Source organism: Octodon degus, unplaced genomic scaffold (genome assembly GCF_000260255.1).
Source record: "Octodon degus isolate 3935 unplaced genomic scaffold, OctDeg1.0 scaffold00124, whole genome shotgun sequence".
In the NCBI taxonomy this organism is placed as follows: Eukaryota; Metazoa; Chordata; class Mammalia; order Rodentia; family Octodontidae; genus Octodon; species Octodon degus.
Window position 1 is genome coordinate 2,795,197 of NW_004524700.1, and position 21,717 is coordinate 2,816,913.

The 21,717-nt window shown below is 33.4% G+C and overlaps 1 protein-coding gene across 1 annotated transcript in view; it reads left to right on the forward strand.

The window, feature by feature from the left end:
• Positions 1 to 21,717, forward strand: part of Ap3s1 (adaptor related protein complex 3 sigma 1 subunit) — an 80,232-nt gene extending 58,515 nt beyond the window's left edge. Inside the window, exons 4-6 of the mRNA XM_004640594.2 lie at positions 353 to 424; positions 13,001 to 13,108; positions 21,517 to 21,717. Of these exons, the coding sequence (XP_004640651.1) occupies positions 353 to 424; positions 13,001 to 13,108; positions 21,517 to 21,645 (309 nt within the window). The 3' untranslated portion in view covers positions 21,646 to 21,717. The remainder of the gene's footprint in view (positions 1 to 352; positions 425 to 13,000; positions 13,109 to 21,516) is intronic.

Consider the following 21,717-nt stretch of genomic DNA (forward strand, 5'->3'; position numbering starts at 1 on the left):
TGCATGAGATCCTAATCTAAATGTGGAAATTCGATTCAAGACCAGAATCCTGTAAAGAATTAAGTTGGTGAACTGAAATCACTATAATGGTGTTGTAACATCCAGCTAGTTATGCCAATTTTTAGAAAAATGTTTTTACATACTTATATACTAAAAAGTAGCTTACCTGAAGAATAGTCTTTTTTTCATTCATTTGCATGTAGTAGTTCTTAGTTTTAAGAAAAATGTAAGTTTTGAAAAGATGAGAAAGTTTTAGTTCTCAGTTAAGAATTGCCTGCCTTATAGATAATTAATTAGATTGCATTTACACAGTTCTCAAAATTAATTTTTCCTTTTTGTTTCTTTCCCATAGGTATTTGTGGAAACATTAGACAAATGTTTTGAAAATGTCTGTGAACTGGATTTAATTTTCCACGTAGACAAGGTACAGTTTCTGCATTGTCAAATCTGTTTTCTGTATAAGCAAAACTTTTTTGTTTTGGTACCAGGGATGAACTCAAGACTTGGCAGGCAGGCACTGTGTTACTGAGCTGTCTCCCCAGCCCAGCAAAACATTTATTTGTAGTTGTCAGAGTAAAGGTAGACTTAATGAATAATGCTATTTTTATTCCTTCTCTTATTCAATTAATAAATTATTTTCACATGAGTGTTCGCGTTCTGTCCAATAAGTTTCACCACTGGCAAGGCAATATTTTCCTACCTAGTTCTAACAGTGGATCATTCAGGTATACATGACCATTTTGTAGCATTTTGACTAGTTAAATATTTATATGCATTATTGTTTTTCTCCTTATCTAAAACCAGATCTTTGCCCTCTACTTATCATTTCTTGCTCCACCTCAGTGTCACAGTTTCCTTGACTTACATGATCCAAGTTATTATCTGTAGCCAAGTCATCTGATAACTCTCTTTCAACTCCTCCCCAAAATTGTAAAAGCAAATTCTCATGTCACATTTCACTGAATTGGTCTAGTTGTATAAGAAAAATCAAAAGAAAGTATTTAATAAAGAAGTTAGAGATACACAAAAATCTTAACACAATGTACAAGGTGAGTAAAAACTCACCTTGATACTTTGACACATGTACATCCACATTGCTGTTTTTCTACCAAGTGAGTGAATATAAAGATTGTTTCCTGTAGTCCCACAGTGCGGCTGTTGAGACACACAACTGGCTACTGTCATGCTAAGGTAAATACTTTCATTAGAAAAGTATGATGGGGCATCTGTTAGAGGAGCCAGGGTTAGAGGAATAGAATCAGTAGAACATTATGTGTTACTTATAACTGTAGCAAACAAGTTATCAGCCATGTCTTCTAGGAGCCCTGATTACTTTTAGTGTGTAATTATTTTATGTATAATTAAGGTATTTATTAGATAGGCATACAATATCAGAGGTGGGATAGTCATTCCACAGTGGCTATTTACATGATGGGGAACTATTAGCTGCTCAGGTGAGGAATCTGGAAGCCTTAAAATAGGGATTATAGATACAGTGCTGTCCAAGGAGCTATGCAGACAGTTGTTGGTCTGACTCCACATTAAAAGGTAGAAGAAAGTAGTCTGGTGTCCTCAGTATTAGCCATCATAACAAGTTGATGGGAAGTTTAGTGCCAATGAAGGAAAAAGAGAAAGCTGTTGCTGTATAAATAAAAATCCTCATAAAAAATTTGTGCTGGTTAAAGTATAAAAGTGATTTAGATGATTTTTAAAAATAGAATTTTGAAAGAGGAAAAATTATTAAGATTAATGCTTTTAGTGGATGTCTATTTTTTATTTTAAAGAAAACAAAATGATGCAGGGGCCAGGGGTTCGATCCCCGGGCCTGCTGTGCCAGCCCCACCCCCAGGGTGCGCGGAGATTGCAGTTGAGACTGGACATGGTGGTGTGTGCCTGTAATGCCAGCTCTTGGGCGGCTGTAAACAGGTGGATCACTGTGTGTCTGATCTAGTAGTGAGACCCTGAACACCCTGTAGACCCTTCCCTAAAATACAAAAAGAAAAAAGAAAATTTCAAAACAAACTGTGGGAGAGTAACAATGGTTAGTATGTTGCATATTGTTACCTTCAGAGTAGCTGCTGATATTACAACATATAGACAATGGGTTTAAAGATAAGATATTTTATAGTCATGGAGTATAGTTGGTATTCATTTGATGAATTCTTAATTTCAGAAGGAGAAAAGAATAAGACAGATTCAGTATCTACCTCTGAGAATTTTGGGGAATTAGTGTGATACCAGTATGCAGACAAGAGTCACAACAGAATAGATAGAAATCTACATCTAAATTATTGATAGTAAAATTACAGAAAGAGCTTTTAAAAGCATCCAGAAATAAAAGATAAATTACCTTCCTAGGGGTGATGTTAGATTGGCAACTGATTTCTCACTAGAAACAACAAACATTAGGAGACAGTGTGTTCAAAGAAAATAACTGCCAACCCATAATTCTAAAATGAACCAAAAATATCTTTCAAGAACATAAGAAAAATACATTGTCAAAGAAACAGTAAGAGAATACCAACAAAAAATCTCCAGTGAAAGAAACTCTAAGATAGATACTTTGATAGAACAAGATCTGACATGAAGGAATATACTGAAGGAATGAAACATAAAGAAAATGGTAAGTCTATTTATAAGGTAGAACAAAAATGATGAATGTTTGTTGGTATTTCTGGAAAGGCAAAAGTGCAGTATACATAGGGGTAAGGAGGGTATGAACCCACAAGAGAGGCTGAGCAAAGGAACTAGGAATGTTGCTGTGATTTTAAGAGCTAAGTGATTCTTACTGCGAGTTTCTGAGTTTTTTGGTTTTTTTTTCCTTCTTTTTTTTTTTTTTTTGGTGGAACCGGGGATTGAACTCAGGCCCTTGCGCTTGCCAGACAAGCGCTTATTCTACTGAGCCATCTCCCTGGCCCCTTGGATTTCTGTTTCCGTATCTGAAGTTTAATGGATACCCATTAGCACTGGGTTTTTTTGAACTTGTTTCTCTTTGAATTAGTAACAATAAGGTAATTTTACTATATTATCCTATCACTTACTTGACCTTTAATCAGATTTCTGTACATTATGACTAAAATTAATTAGCTTTTTTAGTTATTTTCATTCACTGCAAGGAACTGGATTGCTTGGCTTTGAATTGGTTGTCATAGGAGTTACTTTTCTTTGAAAACAAATTTGTGTACTAGTAAATGTATTTTGATTAAGTTAGATATATTCTCTCAGTTGTAACAAAGCTTACTGTGAGGGTTAAGTTATGTATATAAGTATAGCGTCCAAACATTACTGCTGTCTGGTAGCAGTAGTGTTACTTAGCACTTCTTGTTTGATTTTTGTTTTCTGGGAAAGATAATTTTTATAAATCTTTCTTCAAAGTTTGTACCTTTCTATTCTGAAAGAATCTGTTCAAAGTGAAAGAAAAACTGGAATGAGGAAAAGGACAAAAGAAAGACGGGAAAAGGGTATACTTATTTATATATATAGGCTTGTTTGGATAATTGTACTGCTGATTTCTATGAGTTTATTGAAAGTAGTAGTTAATGCTTAATTTTTTTATTTTTAATTTCCTATAACTTTTTAAAAATTTTTAACCAGTTCTACATGCTTATGTCTGGTAATCTGAATAACTGATTTGAAGATAGCATTATGCAATACAACAGCCATTGTTCAGTTCTTGTGTTTAGTGAAATTCTGTATCATTTCTAATGTGGTTCTTTTTACTATTTTTTACACTCTTTTAAGAAAAATTGTACATTTTCAAAATGAAGGTAAGACTTATGAAGTGAAAAAGTTTGTATTTATAGACTAGTTTTTAAATCATGAATTATGAGGGCCAGCCAAATAACTCAGTGGATTAAAGCACCTGCAAGCAGGCACAGGGGCCAGGCATTCAATCCCTTGGCCTGCAGGGCCGGCCCTGCCCCCAGGGCTCACTGAGATGGCAATTGAGACTAGGCATGGTGGTGCGTGCCTGTAATCCCAGTTCTCAGGAGGCTGTAAACAGGTGGATCACTGAGTGCAATTTAGTAGTAAGACCCTGAACACTCTGTAGACCCATTTCTTAAAAAAAATACAAAAATAAATAAGTAAATCATGAATCATGGAGAGAAGTGGAAAGAGAAGGGGAATTAAAAAGAAGTAAGATGTGTTATGTGCATGTACCAGCTGCCAACAGTGAATGCAGTTATATACAGCAAATGTGCACTATTAAAAAAGTGAAAAAGCATGAACTGCGTTTGCATTCCATCTTATAAAAGAATGAAAACTGAATAATATAGTAATATATTTAACCTTTAAAAAGTTTTTCTTAAAAAGTGCCTTAAAATACCTAAGTACTATGCTAAGCACCTACATAAATTATTCATCTAATTATTAGGCTAACCCTATGAGGTACCTATGTTATTTCTATACATAGTATATACAGTTTCCCTGTTTTTTAGGTAATGTAACAGGTTTAGGTGCTGTAACTGTGTAAAATCATATAAGTAATAACTGTCACAGTCAGTATTCATACTAATTTCAGTCTGTACTTTTAATTTCATATTACTTAAATTATAGCTGAAAATACTATCCTATAAAACCTATTTCAGCTCTGAATTGGTTTGTGTCCATAAGTACTCTTTTAAAAATCTTCATTATATGTTTTACTACAATAGCAGATACTATTAGTCATTATCAGATGTATTTATGTTAAAAATATGTGGTTATACAATTGGAGAGATGGCGGACTGGTAAGCAGTAGAGAAAGAGCCTATTTGAGAGTTATTGTACAGGCATTGGAATGTAGCATCTTAGAAAAGAGGAGGGAAGTGAGTCCTTTGGACCCAGAAAGAATCTGAGGCGTGAATTGAAACTCACAGAGAATGAAGAGAGAAACTTCAAAAAAGAAACAGTAGCTGACAGTGCCTTTCCCTAAGATGAGATTCACTGTGAGAGAGGAGCAATTCAGACCTGGGGACACACAGTATTGAGGAGCCTCCATAGAGATAAACAGTAGTGGAGGGGAGCTCTGGATGTGAAGGACTGCACTAACTGGGGGTAAGTGTGGAGGGTTCAGTCATCCTGCCTATGAGTATGATTGGCTAGGAACCACAGAGGGTCCTGTTGAACTCAGAACTTAGAGCAGCTACCATCTCCGTCTGTTGGCTCCTAACTGAGCTCAGGCTGATAGCTGCAGGCTCAATGAATCTAGTCTTAGCCAGAAGGTGTGGTCCCCCTGAGATTATCCACTGTCCTGCCAAAAAGCTTCTGCAGGCTTACTTGGATAAGTCAACACAGATCAGGACTCTGTCTCTAAAAATTGTCTACCAATAGGGGACAACCCACTTGGGCCTCCCTCCTGTCCCTCAGATAGGAGCTTTATTTCTCCCCAATAAATAATTCTGCTCATTAAAATAAACAAAACCAAATTGTCTACCAGTGACAGCAGAGACAAACCTGGAAATGGATTCCCCCCCATTTGTTTTGTTGTTGTGGTTTTTTTTTGTTGTTGTTGTTGTTGTTGTTTTTTCCTCATTGTTTGATCTTGTTTTCAATATGAGTATAAACATGATTTCTAGCCTCTTTGTAGTGTTTCTTTTCTGTTTTTCTTTTTATCTCTTTTATCCCTCTCTCTCCAATGTTGTGCATCACTTCCCCAAGATTAGTATGATCTGTCCTCCAGCTTTTCTTCTCCCACTTCTCTACTTTCTTCCTAGCTCATTTTAAATCTTAACTCCTGAAGCCAAAATTGACATATTAAGGACTTGTATACTATATATGATTTTCTGGTTTGTTTCAGATTTTGTTATGTAACCACAAATCTAATTCATATGGCTAAAGGTGGCAAATGAATGATTAGCTCAGTTTGTCATTTTCTAGGCTGTGCTTGATGCTGTTGTTATTGGTACCACTGTAGTCAATAGTGACAAAATTTTTCTAAGCAGTTGTTATTCTAAGACTTAGATAGACCAAGAGTCACAGAAAATACTGTGGCACAGTGCCAGAGAATGGGGGCTGGGCCAAATAGGCAGCAACTTCTCATCCCCAGCAAATGGAAGATGTAGGATCTTGCAACAGACTAAAATCCAAAAACCAGCTACACCTAGAAGATAACACAGAAAAATAGTCATTTCCTAAGAGTTCTAAATACTAACAGTAAAACAATCCACTATAGACAGTATGCAGACATCACCCCCAGGAATTAAAGTTTTGTTTTGTTTTGTTTTGTTTTTAAAAAAGATGAGAAGATACTTAAACAAAATGTAGCTCCAGATACCAGTTTATGAAAGGAAAACCCAAGGAACAATGATGTGGGACAGTCCAAAAGCCACGTACCTGACCTCCCTGAGGTGATAACAACAAAAATTAAATAAGGCTTTAGAAAGCATCAAATCAAAAATAATTTCTCAACTAGATAGTTAAAGTGAAATATAACAATGAGAGTATACAATGAAAACCATGCTCAGTTACTTTATGGCAGATACAGACAAAAGAAGTAGAGGTTAAGAACATGAAAGGCCTAAATGCTCAGCATAGGAAGGAAATAGAATCCATATGGCAGATTCAGGCAAATCTCCAGGAAAAAAAGAATTCCATTGAAAGTATTTGCTATAGATAGATTAAGCCAGTGTGAGGACAGAATCTCAGCTATAGACTTACAGTTAGCAATCATAAAAAGAAAGATTTCTGAAAAATAACAAGGGGCCATGAGAAATCAGTGCAGCAGCTGCTAGATAAAGCAAAGAATAACTTAAGATTGATGGGAGTCAATGAGAAGGCAGTTTATAGCACAAATGATGTAAAATAAACTGTGCACAGATGCTATGGCAGAAATCTTCCCTGGTAAAGAAAAAACTTTGACATCTTTACAGATAAGTGAGGCACGTAGAACTATTAACCACAATCAAAGTAAACCTACAGCCGGGCATATCAAGTCAAGAGTCCAGAAATTCAACGTATGAATAGCGTCTTAAGAGCTGCTAGGGAAAAGAAATGAATCACCTATAAAGGCAAACCCATCAGAATCACAGCTGACTTCTTAGCAGAAACCCTCAAATCAAGGAGAGTTTGGAGTAAAGTATTACAAGTACTAAAGAAAAGCAAGCTTCAACCCAGATTGATGTACCCCACAAAACTGATGGAGAAATACAATACTTCCATGGCTAACACTTGAGGAAATTGATAACACCAAACCACCACTCAAAAATGTTGTGAAGGACATTGTAGAAATAGATAACAAGAAATAGCTCCATGAACCCCAATAGAAGAAATCTACCAGGCAAGGCAAACAAAGGGGGAGAAGAAAAAGAGCCAGCAAGAAAACAACATGACAAGGAAAAGTCAATACATACCATTTATAACCACCAGTGTTAATTATCTCAATTCACCTATCAGAAGACACAGACTGACCAGCGGGATCAAGAAGCAAGATCCAACAGTATTCTGCATACAAGACATACATGTAATTCAAAAAGAATTTCAAAGACTGAAAGTCAAAGGATGGAAAGCAGTACTCCTTGTGGCAGAAACGAACCCAGAACAAAAGTAGGGGTTGCTATTCTATTTGCAGAGAAAGTGAATTTCAAGCCAAGACTGATTAAGAAAGATGAAGGTCACTACTATATCCCTGTAAAGGGAATGATCCAAGAGGAAGAGATAACAGTAATATATGTAACAAAAGAAGTGTACCCAACTGTATAAAACAATTAAGGGACAAGAAAATCAAGTACTAATACAGTTGGCATTCGGAGATCTGAATACGTCCCTGTCACAAAAAGATAGATCAATTAGGCAGAAAATGAACAATGAAATATTAGAACTGAATCAAACTTGAACAAATGGGCTTAGTAGTTGTCTACAGAGTGTTTTACTCCACAGCATGAGAATACATTCCTCTGAGCTGCACATAGGACATTCTCCATAACAGACCGCATACTAGGTCATAGGACGTGCTTAAGTAAATGCAAAGTAATCAAAATTATTGGATGAGACTGTGATAAAATTAGAAAGCAATGGCAGAAGAAACCACAAGAACTTCATATCACATGGAAATTAAATAGTACCCTCCTGAGCAACCAGTGGGTCACAGATAAAAGTAAAGAATTAGTAAAAGTAAAGAATTAGACAGTTTCTACAATTAAATGATAATGACAACACCATATACCAAAACTTAAGGTATGCAATGAAAGCAGTCTGAAGAGGGAAACTTATAGCAGTGAATATCCATATCAGGAAAACAGAGTAAGGACAAATAAACAATTTAATGGTGAACCTCAAGCTTCTAGAAAAAGAAGAGCAGGCTAAACCAAAAACTTAGGAAATTGTTAAGATAAGAGCAGAAATTAACATTGGAGACCAAAAAGCAATGCAAAGAATTGGTGTATCAACGAGTTGGTTACTTGAATTGTTAAATAAATCAGCAAACCTTTATCCAACCTTATTAAGAATAGGAAAGAAAAAACTCAACACCCACGCAATTAGGAATGAAAATGGTGACATCACAGTGACCCTGCAGAAATCCAGTAGAGGCTGGGGAAATAGCTCAGTGGTCTAAGCGCATGCCTGGAAGGCACAAGGACTCAGGTTTGATCTCCAATACTGCATGCTATGCTGGCCCCGGAACCATAGGTGCACCATGCCAGTCACTCAAAGTGGTAGCACACACCTGTAATCCCAGTGCTGGATAGGCTGAGACAGGAAAATCACTGTGAGTCCAAGCTGCATAGTCCAAGCTGATACCCTGTACCAAATAAAATTTTTTTAAAAAAGGACATCCAGTAGATTATTTATACCTGTTTGGAGAACTTACATTCTAATAAGATGGAAAATGCAGATGAAATGGACAGGCTGTTAGACACATATAAATTACCAAAGCTGAATCAGGATTAAAAATAACTAAACTAGTGTCAATGAAATCGAAGATGTAATTAAAAACCTACCAACAAAGAAAAGCCCAGTTTCTGACAAATTTATTGTTGAATTCTAGAACAAATTTAAAAGACTAACCACTACTTCTTAAATTCTTTAATGAAATTGAAAGAGAAGCAATATTCCAAAATTCATTCCTAGAAGCAAGCATTATTCTAATACTAAAACCAAAGAAGGATCCAACTAAGAAAGTTGGTTATAGGCCAGTCTCCCTAATGAACATAGATGGAAAAATGTTCAATATTGGCAAACAGAATGTAGCAAATCATCAAGGAGGTTATACACCATGACCAAGTGGGATTCATCCCGTGGATTCAGGAATTGTTTAATATATGTAAAGCAGTAAATATTACGCCATATTGTACACCATATTAACAGAACCAGTGACAAAAATCATATGATCATCTCAATAGATGCAGAAAAAGCTTTGATAAAGTCCAGCAACCATTCATGTTAAAAAATAAAAAGCTACAGAAAATTGGAATAGATGGTCTTTATCTCAGTATCTCAGTCTGACAAAAGCTATCTATGACAAACCAATGGCCAATGTCTTACTAAATGGACAAAATCTGAAAACTTTCTCTCAGAAATCAGGAACAAAGACAGAAATGCCCACTGTCTCCACTCTTACTCAATGTTGTGCTGGAAACTTTAGCCAGAGTAGTTAGACACATAAAAGGAATGATAGTAGAAAAGGGAGAAGTTATTATTTTCAGATAACAGGATACTCTTGGGTAGATGACAAGAAGCTCTTGGGCAAGAAGAACAAATGTAGTGAAAATGGCTGTACTTTCAAAACTGTTATACAGATTTAATGCAGTTCTCATCAAAATTCCAATAGCATATATCACAGAATTAGAGAAAAAAATCCTAAAATTATTTGGAACCAGAAGAGACCTAGAATAACAAAGGCAATTCTGGGCAACAAAGGCAAGGCAGGGGCATCACATAGTATAGAAATCATTCTATAAAGTTACCGTGATAAAGACAGTATGTTAACAACAACAACAACAAGACCCAAAGATCAGTGGAATAGACTAGAAGATGCAGAAACAACTCCAGACATACTTAGTCACCATATCTTTGACAGAGGTGCCGAGCACATTCACTGGACAAAAACCTCTTTAGTAAATGATGCTCGAAAAAATGGCTCCACATGTCAGAGGTTAAAATTGGATCCATATCTTTCACCATGCATTAAACTAAATTCAAAATGAATCAAAGATCTAAATGGTAAAGCAAACAAACATTCAATTTCCTAGACTATAGAATAGGTAACATGCTGGAAAACATTGGTGTCAAAGATTTCATGCATGAAACCTTGATCACACTGAAACTATCACAAAGAATCAACAACTAAGGGGCCAGGGAGATAGCTCAGTAGAATAAGTGCCTGCCTGGCAAGTGCAAGGGCCTGAGTTAAATCCCCAGTACTGCAAAGTATATATATATATCTCACCAACTGGAAACTTATCTTATTAAAAAGTTTTTGCATAGCAAGAGAAACTACCAACAGAGTGAAGAGATAACCCACAGTGTTGGAAAATAAAACGTTTGTTAGCTGTTCCTCAGGCAAAAGATTACTATTGAGAATGTTTAAAGAACTCAAAAAAGTTAGACCTCACAAATTTAAAGATCCAATCTAAAAATGGCCATCTGAGATAAATATACACTTTTCAGATGAAGAAATACAACAATTAAATATATGAAAAAGTGTTGAACACATCATTGGTCATTCTAGAGATGCAAATTAGAAGAATGCTTGAGGTTTCATCTCACCCCAGCAAGAATGGCTATCTTTAAGAAATCAACAACAAATGCTGGAGAAGCTGCGGGAATAAAGGAACACTGTCCAACTGTTGATGGGAGTGTAGACTAGTACAACTACTGCAGAAATCAGTGTGAAGATTCATCAAACTAGGACTGGAGGTTTCACCTGACCCAGCTATTCCCTTTGTGGGTATCTTTCCAAAAGAGTCAACACTACCACAGCAATATATGTGCATCCATGTTTATAGCAGCACAATTTGTAATAGCTAGATCTTGGAAACAACTCACATGCCTGTCAACTGAGGAATGGATAAAAGAGATGTAATATTTTTGTATTATGGAGTACTATCCATCCCTACAGAAGGACAAACTGGAGACTTATAGGTAAATATATACAAGTGGAGACCATACTCCTGAGTGCAATAAACCATACTCACATATGCAAACATTGTATTGTCTCCTTAGTATAAGAAGCTGCAAGGGCAAATAAGATCCAAAATGTACAGTACATATTGTAAAATGGGAAGAAACTTAAGGGAAAGAGAAACTGGGATGAGGGAATGGAGAAAAGAAAGAAGGGAAAAACAAAAAGGAAAAAAAAAGATAAGACAGTTAAAGTATTGATTTCTTGTTCACTGAAAAGAAAGGTTCGTGCTAATACTTGGACAATTAAATGTCGGTATTGTGTACTGAGTAAAGATAACAGTTTGCATTGTATTAACCTTTGTTAGTCTTATTACCTTGTTTCAATTTTTTTCTTTTTAAAAGTTGTATGAGTAGTACATACAGAGAGAGTTTGGGGTAAAAGCATTATTAAAGTAGTTACATACAAAGAAAACTTATTTTTACTGTTGAAAGTTTGTTGAAAGTGCTGCATTGCTTTGTTAAGTACCTTGAGTTTAAAATTGTAACTTATCAGTTGTTGACTAAGAATCTGGTACAAAAAGCCCTTATGGGTCATTTTGAGTTTTAAACTTGACATCATATTGTTTTGATGTTACAATAATAATGGTACAATAGTTCTCCAGTCCGGTAATTGCCTTTATTCAAGGATGATGTATTCCAAGACCCCTCAGTGGATGTCTGACACTATAAATAGTACCTGTTAGCTTTCTCTCACTGACAAAATACCTGAGATGATTAACTTCAAGAGAGGAAAAATCTGTTGTGGCTCATTATTTTAAAAATGTCTGTAAATGGTCACTTGGTCCTATTTCTTTTGGCTACACTACATCATAGCACAGATATATGATAGAGGAGACCTGTTCACTTCATGGTAGCCTGGAATCAGAGAGAATGACAGGACTGAGATCTCAATATCCCCTTCAGAGACACACCCTCAGTGATTCAACTGCCTCCCAGTATGCCTGGCTATCAGATGTTCTGCCTCCTACCAGTAGTAGCACCTCAGGCTGACAACTATGCTTTTGACACATGAACCTTTGAGGGGCAGTGCAGATCCAAACTTGAACAGCACCAAACCCTGTTTTCCTGTATTTTTCCATAGACATATATGTCTATAATTAAGCTTAATTTATAAAGAAGCAACAGTAAGAGGTTAATAGCAATAATAGTAAAATAATACACCTCTAACAATACCCGTAATAAAAATTACATGAGTGTGGTTGGTTCTTTTTCAAAGTATCTTATTGTCCCAGTTTTTATGGTAATATGAAATAATACAGTGTTTAAATGAGATGAATTCAATGAGATGAATTCAGGTGAATGATAGAGGCATTATGATGTAGCAATAGGCTACTACTGACTTTCTGTCAAAAGAAGCATTCATTTTGGGTGATGGAGTCGTCATGTTGTCAAGCAAGTTGTATATACAGTGTATATACACTAAACAAAAGGATGGTTTATATCCTGAACAAGACAGATTTGGGTACCTAAAATTTCATCAGGCATGAAATTTAAAACTTAGGAACTATTTATTGCTTTAATTTTCCATTTAATATATTAAGACCAGATATGACTGCAAGTAATTGGAACCGTAGGCACTGACATTATAAAGGAGGAATTACTGTTGTTAATATTTATCAATTACTTTGGTTATTTTCAGAAAGTACATCATTTAATCTTTGAACAGTCCTATGAAGAAGTTACTATTCCCTGTGTTTTTCAGCCCATTGAAGTAAGACTTAAAGAGGTCACATAACTGCCTACAGCATCACAATAATGATGAAAATTATGATTCTTCACTCCAAATTATTTTTACTGTTCATACTAACAAAAGCAGTATGTAAACTAAAATCTACTGAAATGTGAAACTTCTTATAATCAGTTTTCTTTGTGTGTTTATACTATATTTTTCCTTTAGGTTCACAATATTCTTGCAGAAATGGTGATGGGGGGAATGGTATTGGAGACCAATATGAATGAAATTGTTACACAAATTGATGCACAAAATAAACTGGAGAAATCTGAGGTAAGAAAGGAAAATGCTTTAGTTACAGAAGGTTCTAAGTATGGTCATAAAAGATGCATGATTATATCTTTCACTGTTTGTCATTCAGTATTGCCTCTTAGGAACAGCTGCTTAGTTTTTAAAAATGAAATATGCATATTTTAGTATGTTATATGTTAAGTAATGTTAAATTATGAGTATTTTCCACCAAAAAGTTTTATATATTCTTCTAACGACAACTGTCACTGCCTTAGGTAATAAACAGAGTTGCATATTTTGTTTTAGGAAAAGGAAAGGAGAAAAACCCAAAATTGTTGAGGGAGTAATGTTTAAGTTACTATAATGCTTAGTAAGTGTTAGTGTATATTGAAAAGGGAAATTCAGTATCTCTATCTTTTAATTCTGGATTGTCCCCCTAAGTCACTGATAAGATAGTTGAGTCACATATTTTGTACATTAATACATATATTTGTTATTTTATTACAGTCTTCAGGTAAAAATATTTTGTTTTTATACTTTATGGTCTTAGATTTAGTGTTAGAATGGTTAACTACAGACACTAAAACTTTCCTGTTATATGATACGCTACTTTCAAATTTTAATGACTCTTGCCTCAAGAACTAGACTGAACCACTTAAGTTGATATTACATTTGTTTCTATCATAACAGAATTTTAAAAGGTGAATTTTCTTGATAAGTCACTTGTTGCTGTCCTTATTTGAGGGTATTGTTATATTTGTTATTTATGCTTATAACTAAAATTGGTAAAACATTTGATTATAGCATGAAGTCAGATGTTTGGTTGTTTTAGAATACATAGTACTATAAAAAAGCAGTGTATTAATATAATATTTACTACAGGGAGTTCTCAATTTTTTTATCTTGTTGACACATTTCTATGTTTATTTGAATTGAAGGAAATACATAATGATGAATAAGTCTGAAAATAGGGTTAGAAACTTTCTATAAACACTTCCCATATCCTGATTTCCTGTTCTTACTGGTTTCTCAAGGGAAAGCTTTCTAATGGTGAGGAAGAGGTGAAACTTAGGACTATTTTAAGTAACTATACTGTATGTTTTTAATGTTTTATAGCTAATTTTTGAAAGGGAAAACAAAGGTTACTGGAGAAAATGTTACTTAAGAAAAATGACTTATTTAGGATAGGCAATGTATAATATATGTAGTAGAATAAAAGGTAAACTATAAGTCTAAGCCATAAAGTCTTAAAATAACTTTAAATATATTCACATTTTAGTTACAGATTTCAAATGCCAAGGTGTAGTGATATCTAAAGTCTAAAGTGGATCATTTGTGAATTTGTGTCATCAGTACAAATACATTGACCAGCTGTTTGCAATTTTCCCATTTCCAGGTGCTTGCCTCCTTCTTTGGTGGTGGTCCTTTTTTCCCTTTGCTCCTTAGTGTGCTATATACAGTACTTACAGAAGTCACGAAGGATGTGTAACAAGTGCATTATGAATATTTTCTTTTTGATTGTCCAGTAAAACTTCATTAATGTGACATATTCTTATCTATAAATCAGAGTAAGCTGGGCATAAGACACATACTTGTAATCACAGCACTTGGGAGGCTGAGGTAGTCAAGAATTCAAGGTTGGCCTGGGCTGCATCAGGAGACCTTGTTGAAGAAGGAAGGAAGGAAGGAAGGAAAGAAGGAAGGAAGCAAACCAGCAGGCAGGCAAGCAAGTTGTAAAATGCAGAATTCTTTTTATTAAATTACTAAAGTTTAAGAACTTTTTACAGAAACAGTACTATTTAAATAGTTTATAGTACTGCTGAATGCTTCTATTATTCACCCACTGATCATCTTTTAAACATGTATGATCAGTTGTTATGTTACCAAATTAGTTTTTTTTTTTTTTCTCTGTACCTTATAAGAAGGTACGTTTTAATCAGCTTGGCGATAAACCACAAAATTATGTTTTCAGGTGTTTCTCAAAGTGAACTTAGTTATGTTCATATTTTAAGGAATAGTCTTGAAAATTATATTAACTTTGTGTCATTTTTTTAGAAATCATCACATAGTTTATGTTTGGAAGCCTGCCAGCTTTTTTTTTTTTTTTTTTTTTTTTTAGGGGGCTTGATTTTTTTGTATTCTTGAGATGTATCTCAGCTGGCTTTGATCTCACTTTATAGCCCAGGCTGGTCTGGACCTTGCAAGGATCCTTCTTCCTCAGCCTGCCAAGTGCTGGGATTTCAGGAGTGTGCCACCACACCCGATTTATTCTAAACAGTTGTAAAGTATCAATTTTTCATACGCTTTTCATTTCCATGTTACTAGTTAAATCTCCTAGAAATCTGACTTTGTAGAGTAATCTGCAGTTATTTGAGAGCAAGATACAAGACATCGTAAAGTAAAAACATAAAAACAGTTAAAATCATGAATGTCATTGTTCATAAACTGATTATTACATTTTTAAACTTGTGTAAGTAGTAAGAGTAGCATTTACCTTTTAAAAAGTCAGTCTAAATATAATTAAGGTACAGCTTTTAAAATGTGTGGATTTATCTAGGTGCCTGTCAGAAATCAAAGATTTTATTGTATTATGTTAAAGGTAGTACATTTTCAGAGATGAATGATGACACACCAATTAATTCAGCACCCAGGTAGAGGCAAGCAAAGAGCTACCAAATCCTCAAAGAAAGGAGAAAGTTTTGCTCCAAATATATTTTCTTTCAGTCTGTTTGGATAGCAAGTGATTTACTATAGCATGGGATCTTGGTGTGGAGGCCTTAGCTGGTTGATTGGTGGGATTTGGGGAAAATTTTAAGAAGCATCCATGAATCTGCCTAAATATAAAGATGACTGGGGGAGGGGGAGGGTGGAGGTAGGGGGAGAATGGGGAGAGTTGTTAGCTTTTACGTATTTCATGTTATTTTTAAGATGGATAAATGGGTCTGAATTCAGTCACTACTTTTTAAAAGTCAGTCCTCTTTTTCTGAACATCCTGATCTTTTTAGCTCTTTCCATTCTTCTCTCTTACAGACCTTTATCTTTCAGTCTCCCAGACAGGACAGGTAGACAAGGTATTGCTGACTTTGAGAAAAAATGTACTTTAACAAAGGGAAAGCAAAATGATGTCAAAGGCAATTAATTATTTAGGCCAGACTCAAAAATTCTTTGTGTTAATGAACCCATATAGTCCCTGTAGCCTATTTTTCATTCTAGTTCCTCCTGTAGTTTTCTTCATCTTTTATTGGACTTAGTGTATTTTAGTAGTATATCATTGATTGTCATGTTTGTTCTGTTTTGTCTGCCTGCATTGTAAAAGGAAAGTTTAAATTTTTGTTCTTTCTTTTTAAAAATTGTCATTTTAACTGGCAAATTGTGCAAATGACAATATGCAACTCTTCATCTCTAGATTTTTTTTTCTGTCTCTAAATTAGAATTCTAACATAAAATCTCTAATATTAGGTTTTGGAATCTTTTAAAAACCAAAAGCTGAACCTTTAGAGTTTTATATATAAAATGGGACTTAATAAAAACTTAGTTATAATAATGACTGAAATAGAGTGTACTCACCACCTCAAAATGGTTTTCAGTTCCAAAGTCTTAACAGAATTGTGTTTATAGCTTTGACCTGCATGTGCATATTAATAATGACCAACAAGATAGAAGATCAGATTCTAATCCTTGAATTAAGTTCTTTAAAAATAAATATATTGACCCAAATTTAATGAATTTGTACTGTAACAAACCTGACATTTAAATATGTTATAAGCAGAATCAATTAAATATTGTAAAACCTGAACAGTTTTGCAAAGAATATTGGCAAATATTGTATTTTTAATAGGTTTCTAGCTTTATAAATTTTTTTCTCTTTTCTGTGTTTTCATGCCACAAATTAATGTAGTGAATTCCTTTTTGAAAAATTCCATGTAGATTGTGACAAGTAGTTTTTATTTAACAAAGCCACCTTAGAAAAGAGTAAAAATGCTTGTGAGGTTCCGATAAAAATTTTCTAGGTAAAAATTTGACTCCTGTAGAGGGGGAGAATATATATATATATATATATATATATATATATATATATATAATCAATTATCTGTTTGAGTAATTTTTTAAAATCTCAGAAGTTAGGATTGGTTTTTAGTCACTATATTATTACTCTGGATTTGAGAAAGAGCAACATCCAGTTAGCTGTATATCTTATTCAGAAATTATGGACTGTATAAGAAAGTTAGGCTACCATTTGTGGTTCCTGTATACCCTTGAAATGGAATGTGTAGTAATCTAGTTCACGGTGTTGATGGGCTTCCAGTTTCTACGTTCCAGTATTTAGTTCATATTGAATTGCTATTTTCTAGCAAAGGAATGTCATTAGTCTGTGTGTTTCACACAGAAAAATCTTGTTAAAAGTTAAAAGTATAACCAAAGATAATGTATAAAGTAACAGGTCATCTTAAGGTTTTAAAATTTTTGAACATCCTAATTTTGATAAAATTGTTCGTAAGGTACTAAAGTTCTTACTCACTGGAAGATTGTCATCAACATTTTCATGTGTGTATAATTGCAGCATTGAAGCACTGCCTTTATAGCAGAGAACAAGCCTATTGCAGATCCTCAGATTAAAAATTACTCTGCCTTCCACTCAGAAATTAAAATACTGAAAAATATACGTTGAAAATCTGCTATCATTTTGTTAAAGATTTTGAGTCTGAAACCATTTAATACCATATTTATTAATGTTGGCATTCTTTCACTTGCTGTTAGATCAAAATTATCACTGTGCATAGAGTAACTTGCACCAGAAAGGGCAAGGGAAGGGTTAAGTATGTAAAATTATTCCAACTACCATCTTTTATGTAATATTTCTAGCTTGATGAAAATATTTTAAGATGGTAAGATGATATTTAATTACATGAAATAGATGGCTAATTTCCATTTCCCTTCTAGAAAGTTAATTGCTTATTGCATGAGGAAAGGGAGTTTTCAGGTTCTTTGAAATATATTTTAGCAGTGCTGCTTTTTCAGTTTTGCTTGCACATATTTTGTTTATTTTTGGGTCTGGCAATTTAAAAATGAAATCAAAACCAAATCATATCCATCCATTACTATCTTTGTGATTTGAGTGCTTGAAATTCCCAAGAGTATGTCTGTATAAGTCTTCTATCTGTTTGGCCTCATTTTGGTATACTTGCAGACTTCATTTTGTTTTCTTTCTCTTAATTCTGTTAATTTAATCTCATGGGAGAGAAAACATGACCATTCTTTTATATACTGTACTTCATTCTTCCATCCAGTTCACCCTCTTTAACTGCTTTGGATTCATATATTTCTTTTTGTTAGTGGAATTGCTGCAGTCTACCTGCCATAGTAGTGATCAAGTATAACATAGATGGAAACAAGTTATTTCTCCAGTAGAATTGCATTCTTCATATTTTGCTTTGTAACAACTATGTAATTTTAAATGCTTAAAAACTATGTTGTCTTTTTAGGAACACATTATTTTACATTTTTAAATTGTATGTATTACTGTCAGGTCAGGTAAACTTAATTTAGAAAATTTTAGTATTGAAAAAGTTGAGTAAGCAAAAGTTATCTTGTTGCTTTGAGTATATCTTTATTGAAAAAAAATCTTAACCAAGATAAAAATTTACTCCAGCAGATTGATTTCCTAATGGAAAATAACCACTTTTTCATTTTATATTTCAATATAAGTGTTTCAGACTTTTATTTTCATGGGAGTCTGAAAATGACGTTTACTTTGTAACCATTTGCTGTGTTACCCAAGTAACATAGAGCATGTTAAGCCATAGTTTTTATATATAAACATTGTTCCCCATTTAATCATCTGTTTATTGATCATAGTCCTCATTTTTTCCCTTTTTTATATTCTGCAGAATCTGATTTTCTAAAATGTTAGCCTTATTAAACTTAAATTACATATTTCAATTTAGAAATATCCCACTACTTAAATTTGTGATGAACTACACAAAAGTATTGGACATGCTTGAGAAATAATTTGATTCAATTTAAATTCATTTGCGTGTTCTAAATAGTTCCCATCCTTTGCATGTCTATGGCTTGCTGCTTACCTTCAGAGGAATTATAGATTTTTGTGTGCATTTAGAAACTTATAGTTTCACATAATAAGGCACATATATGCTATTTAAATCAGTTGCTATTTTGACTTTATTCTGACTAGCAGAATTATTTGACTTAAAAGCCTAAAAGTGACCAACATTTGACATCTTTGGTCAAAAAGGAATTTAATTAATGATATTTAATAAAATGTAATTTTTGTTTTCATTCTCCTTGCTTCAGCTTAATGCAACTGTACCTTGTACAGGGAATTAGGGAAAGTAAAACTTCATGACAAATACAATTTAACACTAAAAGAATTATGTTCATTAGTTTATAAATATAAACCATAGGATTCAGTAAAATAAGCAGAAACACAATTCACTCTCTAAAATAAATTTTTAAAAAACCTGAGAACTTGTAACATTTAACATATGGTCAAATATTTTATGAATACTTTTCTATAGTCCACTTACTTGATCAAAGCTCTGAAGTGAAAGTAATGGTAAATTGATTTTTCAATTAGAAAAATTATAAAAACCTTTCTGGAAAAGTTGTGCTAGTTCTATTATGTCTGAAATTCTGTAAAATAAGTTTTATTCCCTTGTCAGACAACATACTTTCTCTGGGAAGAGAAAGCTTATAAAATGGTAAACCTTTTTAAACTGGGTTCTTACTGATCCCAAACCATTCTAAAATGATATCTGGACTTTTAAAATGATCAAACTGAAGAACTTTTTGAATGTGAAACATGTTACCCAAAATAATAGTCAGTTGTATCTTTAACTTCTTTTGGGGGAGCAGGAGAGAAATGAGATATAGCATAAACTTCATTAATTCAGGTAGGTATAAATGTAGAAGTCAGTCATATTTTTAGTTTTACATCAAAAACAACTAACCTCCATTAAATTATAAAATTTGAACTCTCCAGCCCTATGTAATCTTTCTTTGGGTTTGGAGTTTTTCATTCATATCAGTCTTCCTGTTGCCTATGTGCACCATACCTATAATACTATTTTACCAGTTTTTCTGTTCCAGTTCAGAATTGATAATCCATGGCTTTTATTTCATTGCTTAACAATGTTTGTATCCTTTATTCAGCAAATAGTTTACACTGGCCTATTTTGTATCAGTCAAGATTTTTCTCAGGTAACAGCTTTATTATTACTAATATTTTAATTAACGAAAGGTAGGATTACATAAAAGAAAATTAAAATTTTGAAAAAGGACTTCAATTTTACAGATTTCTAATTTTACAGATACTGTCTTTTATATGAATAATCTGAACAAATGGACAATTTATTTTTATTACTTGTCTGCTTTGGTGAAAGATGCTAGTGAATTTGGATGTATTTGTTGGCTTGTTTTATTATTTAAAAAGTGTTGAAATTCTTTTTTAACTATATAAAGTGATGAAATCTTATTGAAGTATAAATTATATCTAAATATGAAGGCTATTAGTATTAACTGTTTCAGAAAAATTTTATATATATATATACATGCATTTTTATTTTAAGCATATTTTATTACAAAATTATTTGACAAATTAAAATTCAAAAAATTTCTCCTATTAAGAGGAAAGCCAAATATTACGTACTAGATACTTACTGGAAATTTTCAGAGCATTTATTTTTGTTTTTCTAAATTTGTAAACTGTGAACTGAATGTGTGCTGTGGAATCTACTTTATTTGATGAAACAATTTTAATAATTAGATATTTACTAATGGATTTAAAGGTTGAAATGGCCTTATAGCTTTATCTTCAGGTAGACCTGTTCTCTTGGGATTGAGGTTTCACTTAAAAGCCTAATTTAAAAAAAATTTTTTGGAACTTTCTTTAAAAAGTTTAGAAGAACCCCTATAGTTTTAGAAACTAATTTTACTGTTTTGAAATATTTTTCGGGTTTATCCCTAGATAAAGAAACTATGCAAGTATTATTGTTACTTTCAGTTTTTTATTTCATGGCCATATTGATAATAAATGCCATTTTAAAAGAAAAAAGCTGTCCTATTTGCTACATGAGATATTTAATAAGGAAACTAATGTAAATTATGCCTGTGTTCATATTATATATCAGTTAAAACAAGATATAGGTAAAGATTTAGCTTTTGTCTTGTGGATATTATGTGTGACAGCTAGGCAGTACACAATTTGTATTTAAATCCTACATTGTTTTTGCATGTTTTCACCATTTTTTAATGTGTCAGCTTTTTTCTCTTTATAGATTAGATATCAAAGTAACCATCTCATACCAGTTCAATTATCATGTGGTCTCTAAGCTTGTTATGTGAAAAAAATTTTTGTCAGTGTTGTCCATTGTGTTTTATGATGAGCTATGCCTGAGTTATATTTTTTTTTTTTTATTTACTTCTATATACAGGCTGGCTTAGCAGGAGCTCCAGCCCGTGCTGTATCCGCTGTAAAGAATATGAATCTTCCTGAGATCCCGAGAAATATTAACATTGGTGACATCAGTATAAAAGTGCCAAACCTGCCCTCTTTTAAATAAAATATTAAAAAGGCCACTCCCAGGTAAAAACCAGGGGGATAAATCATCTAAGTTTACCATACAGTTGTTTAC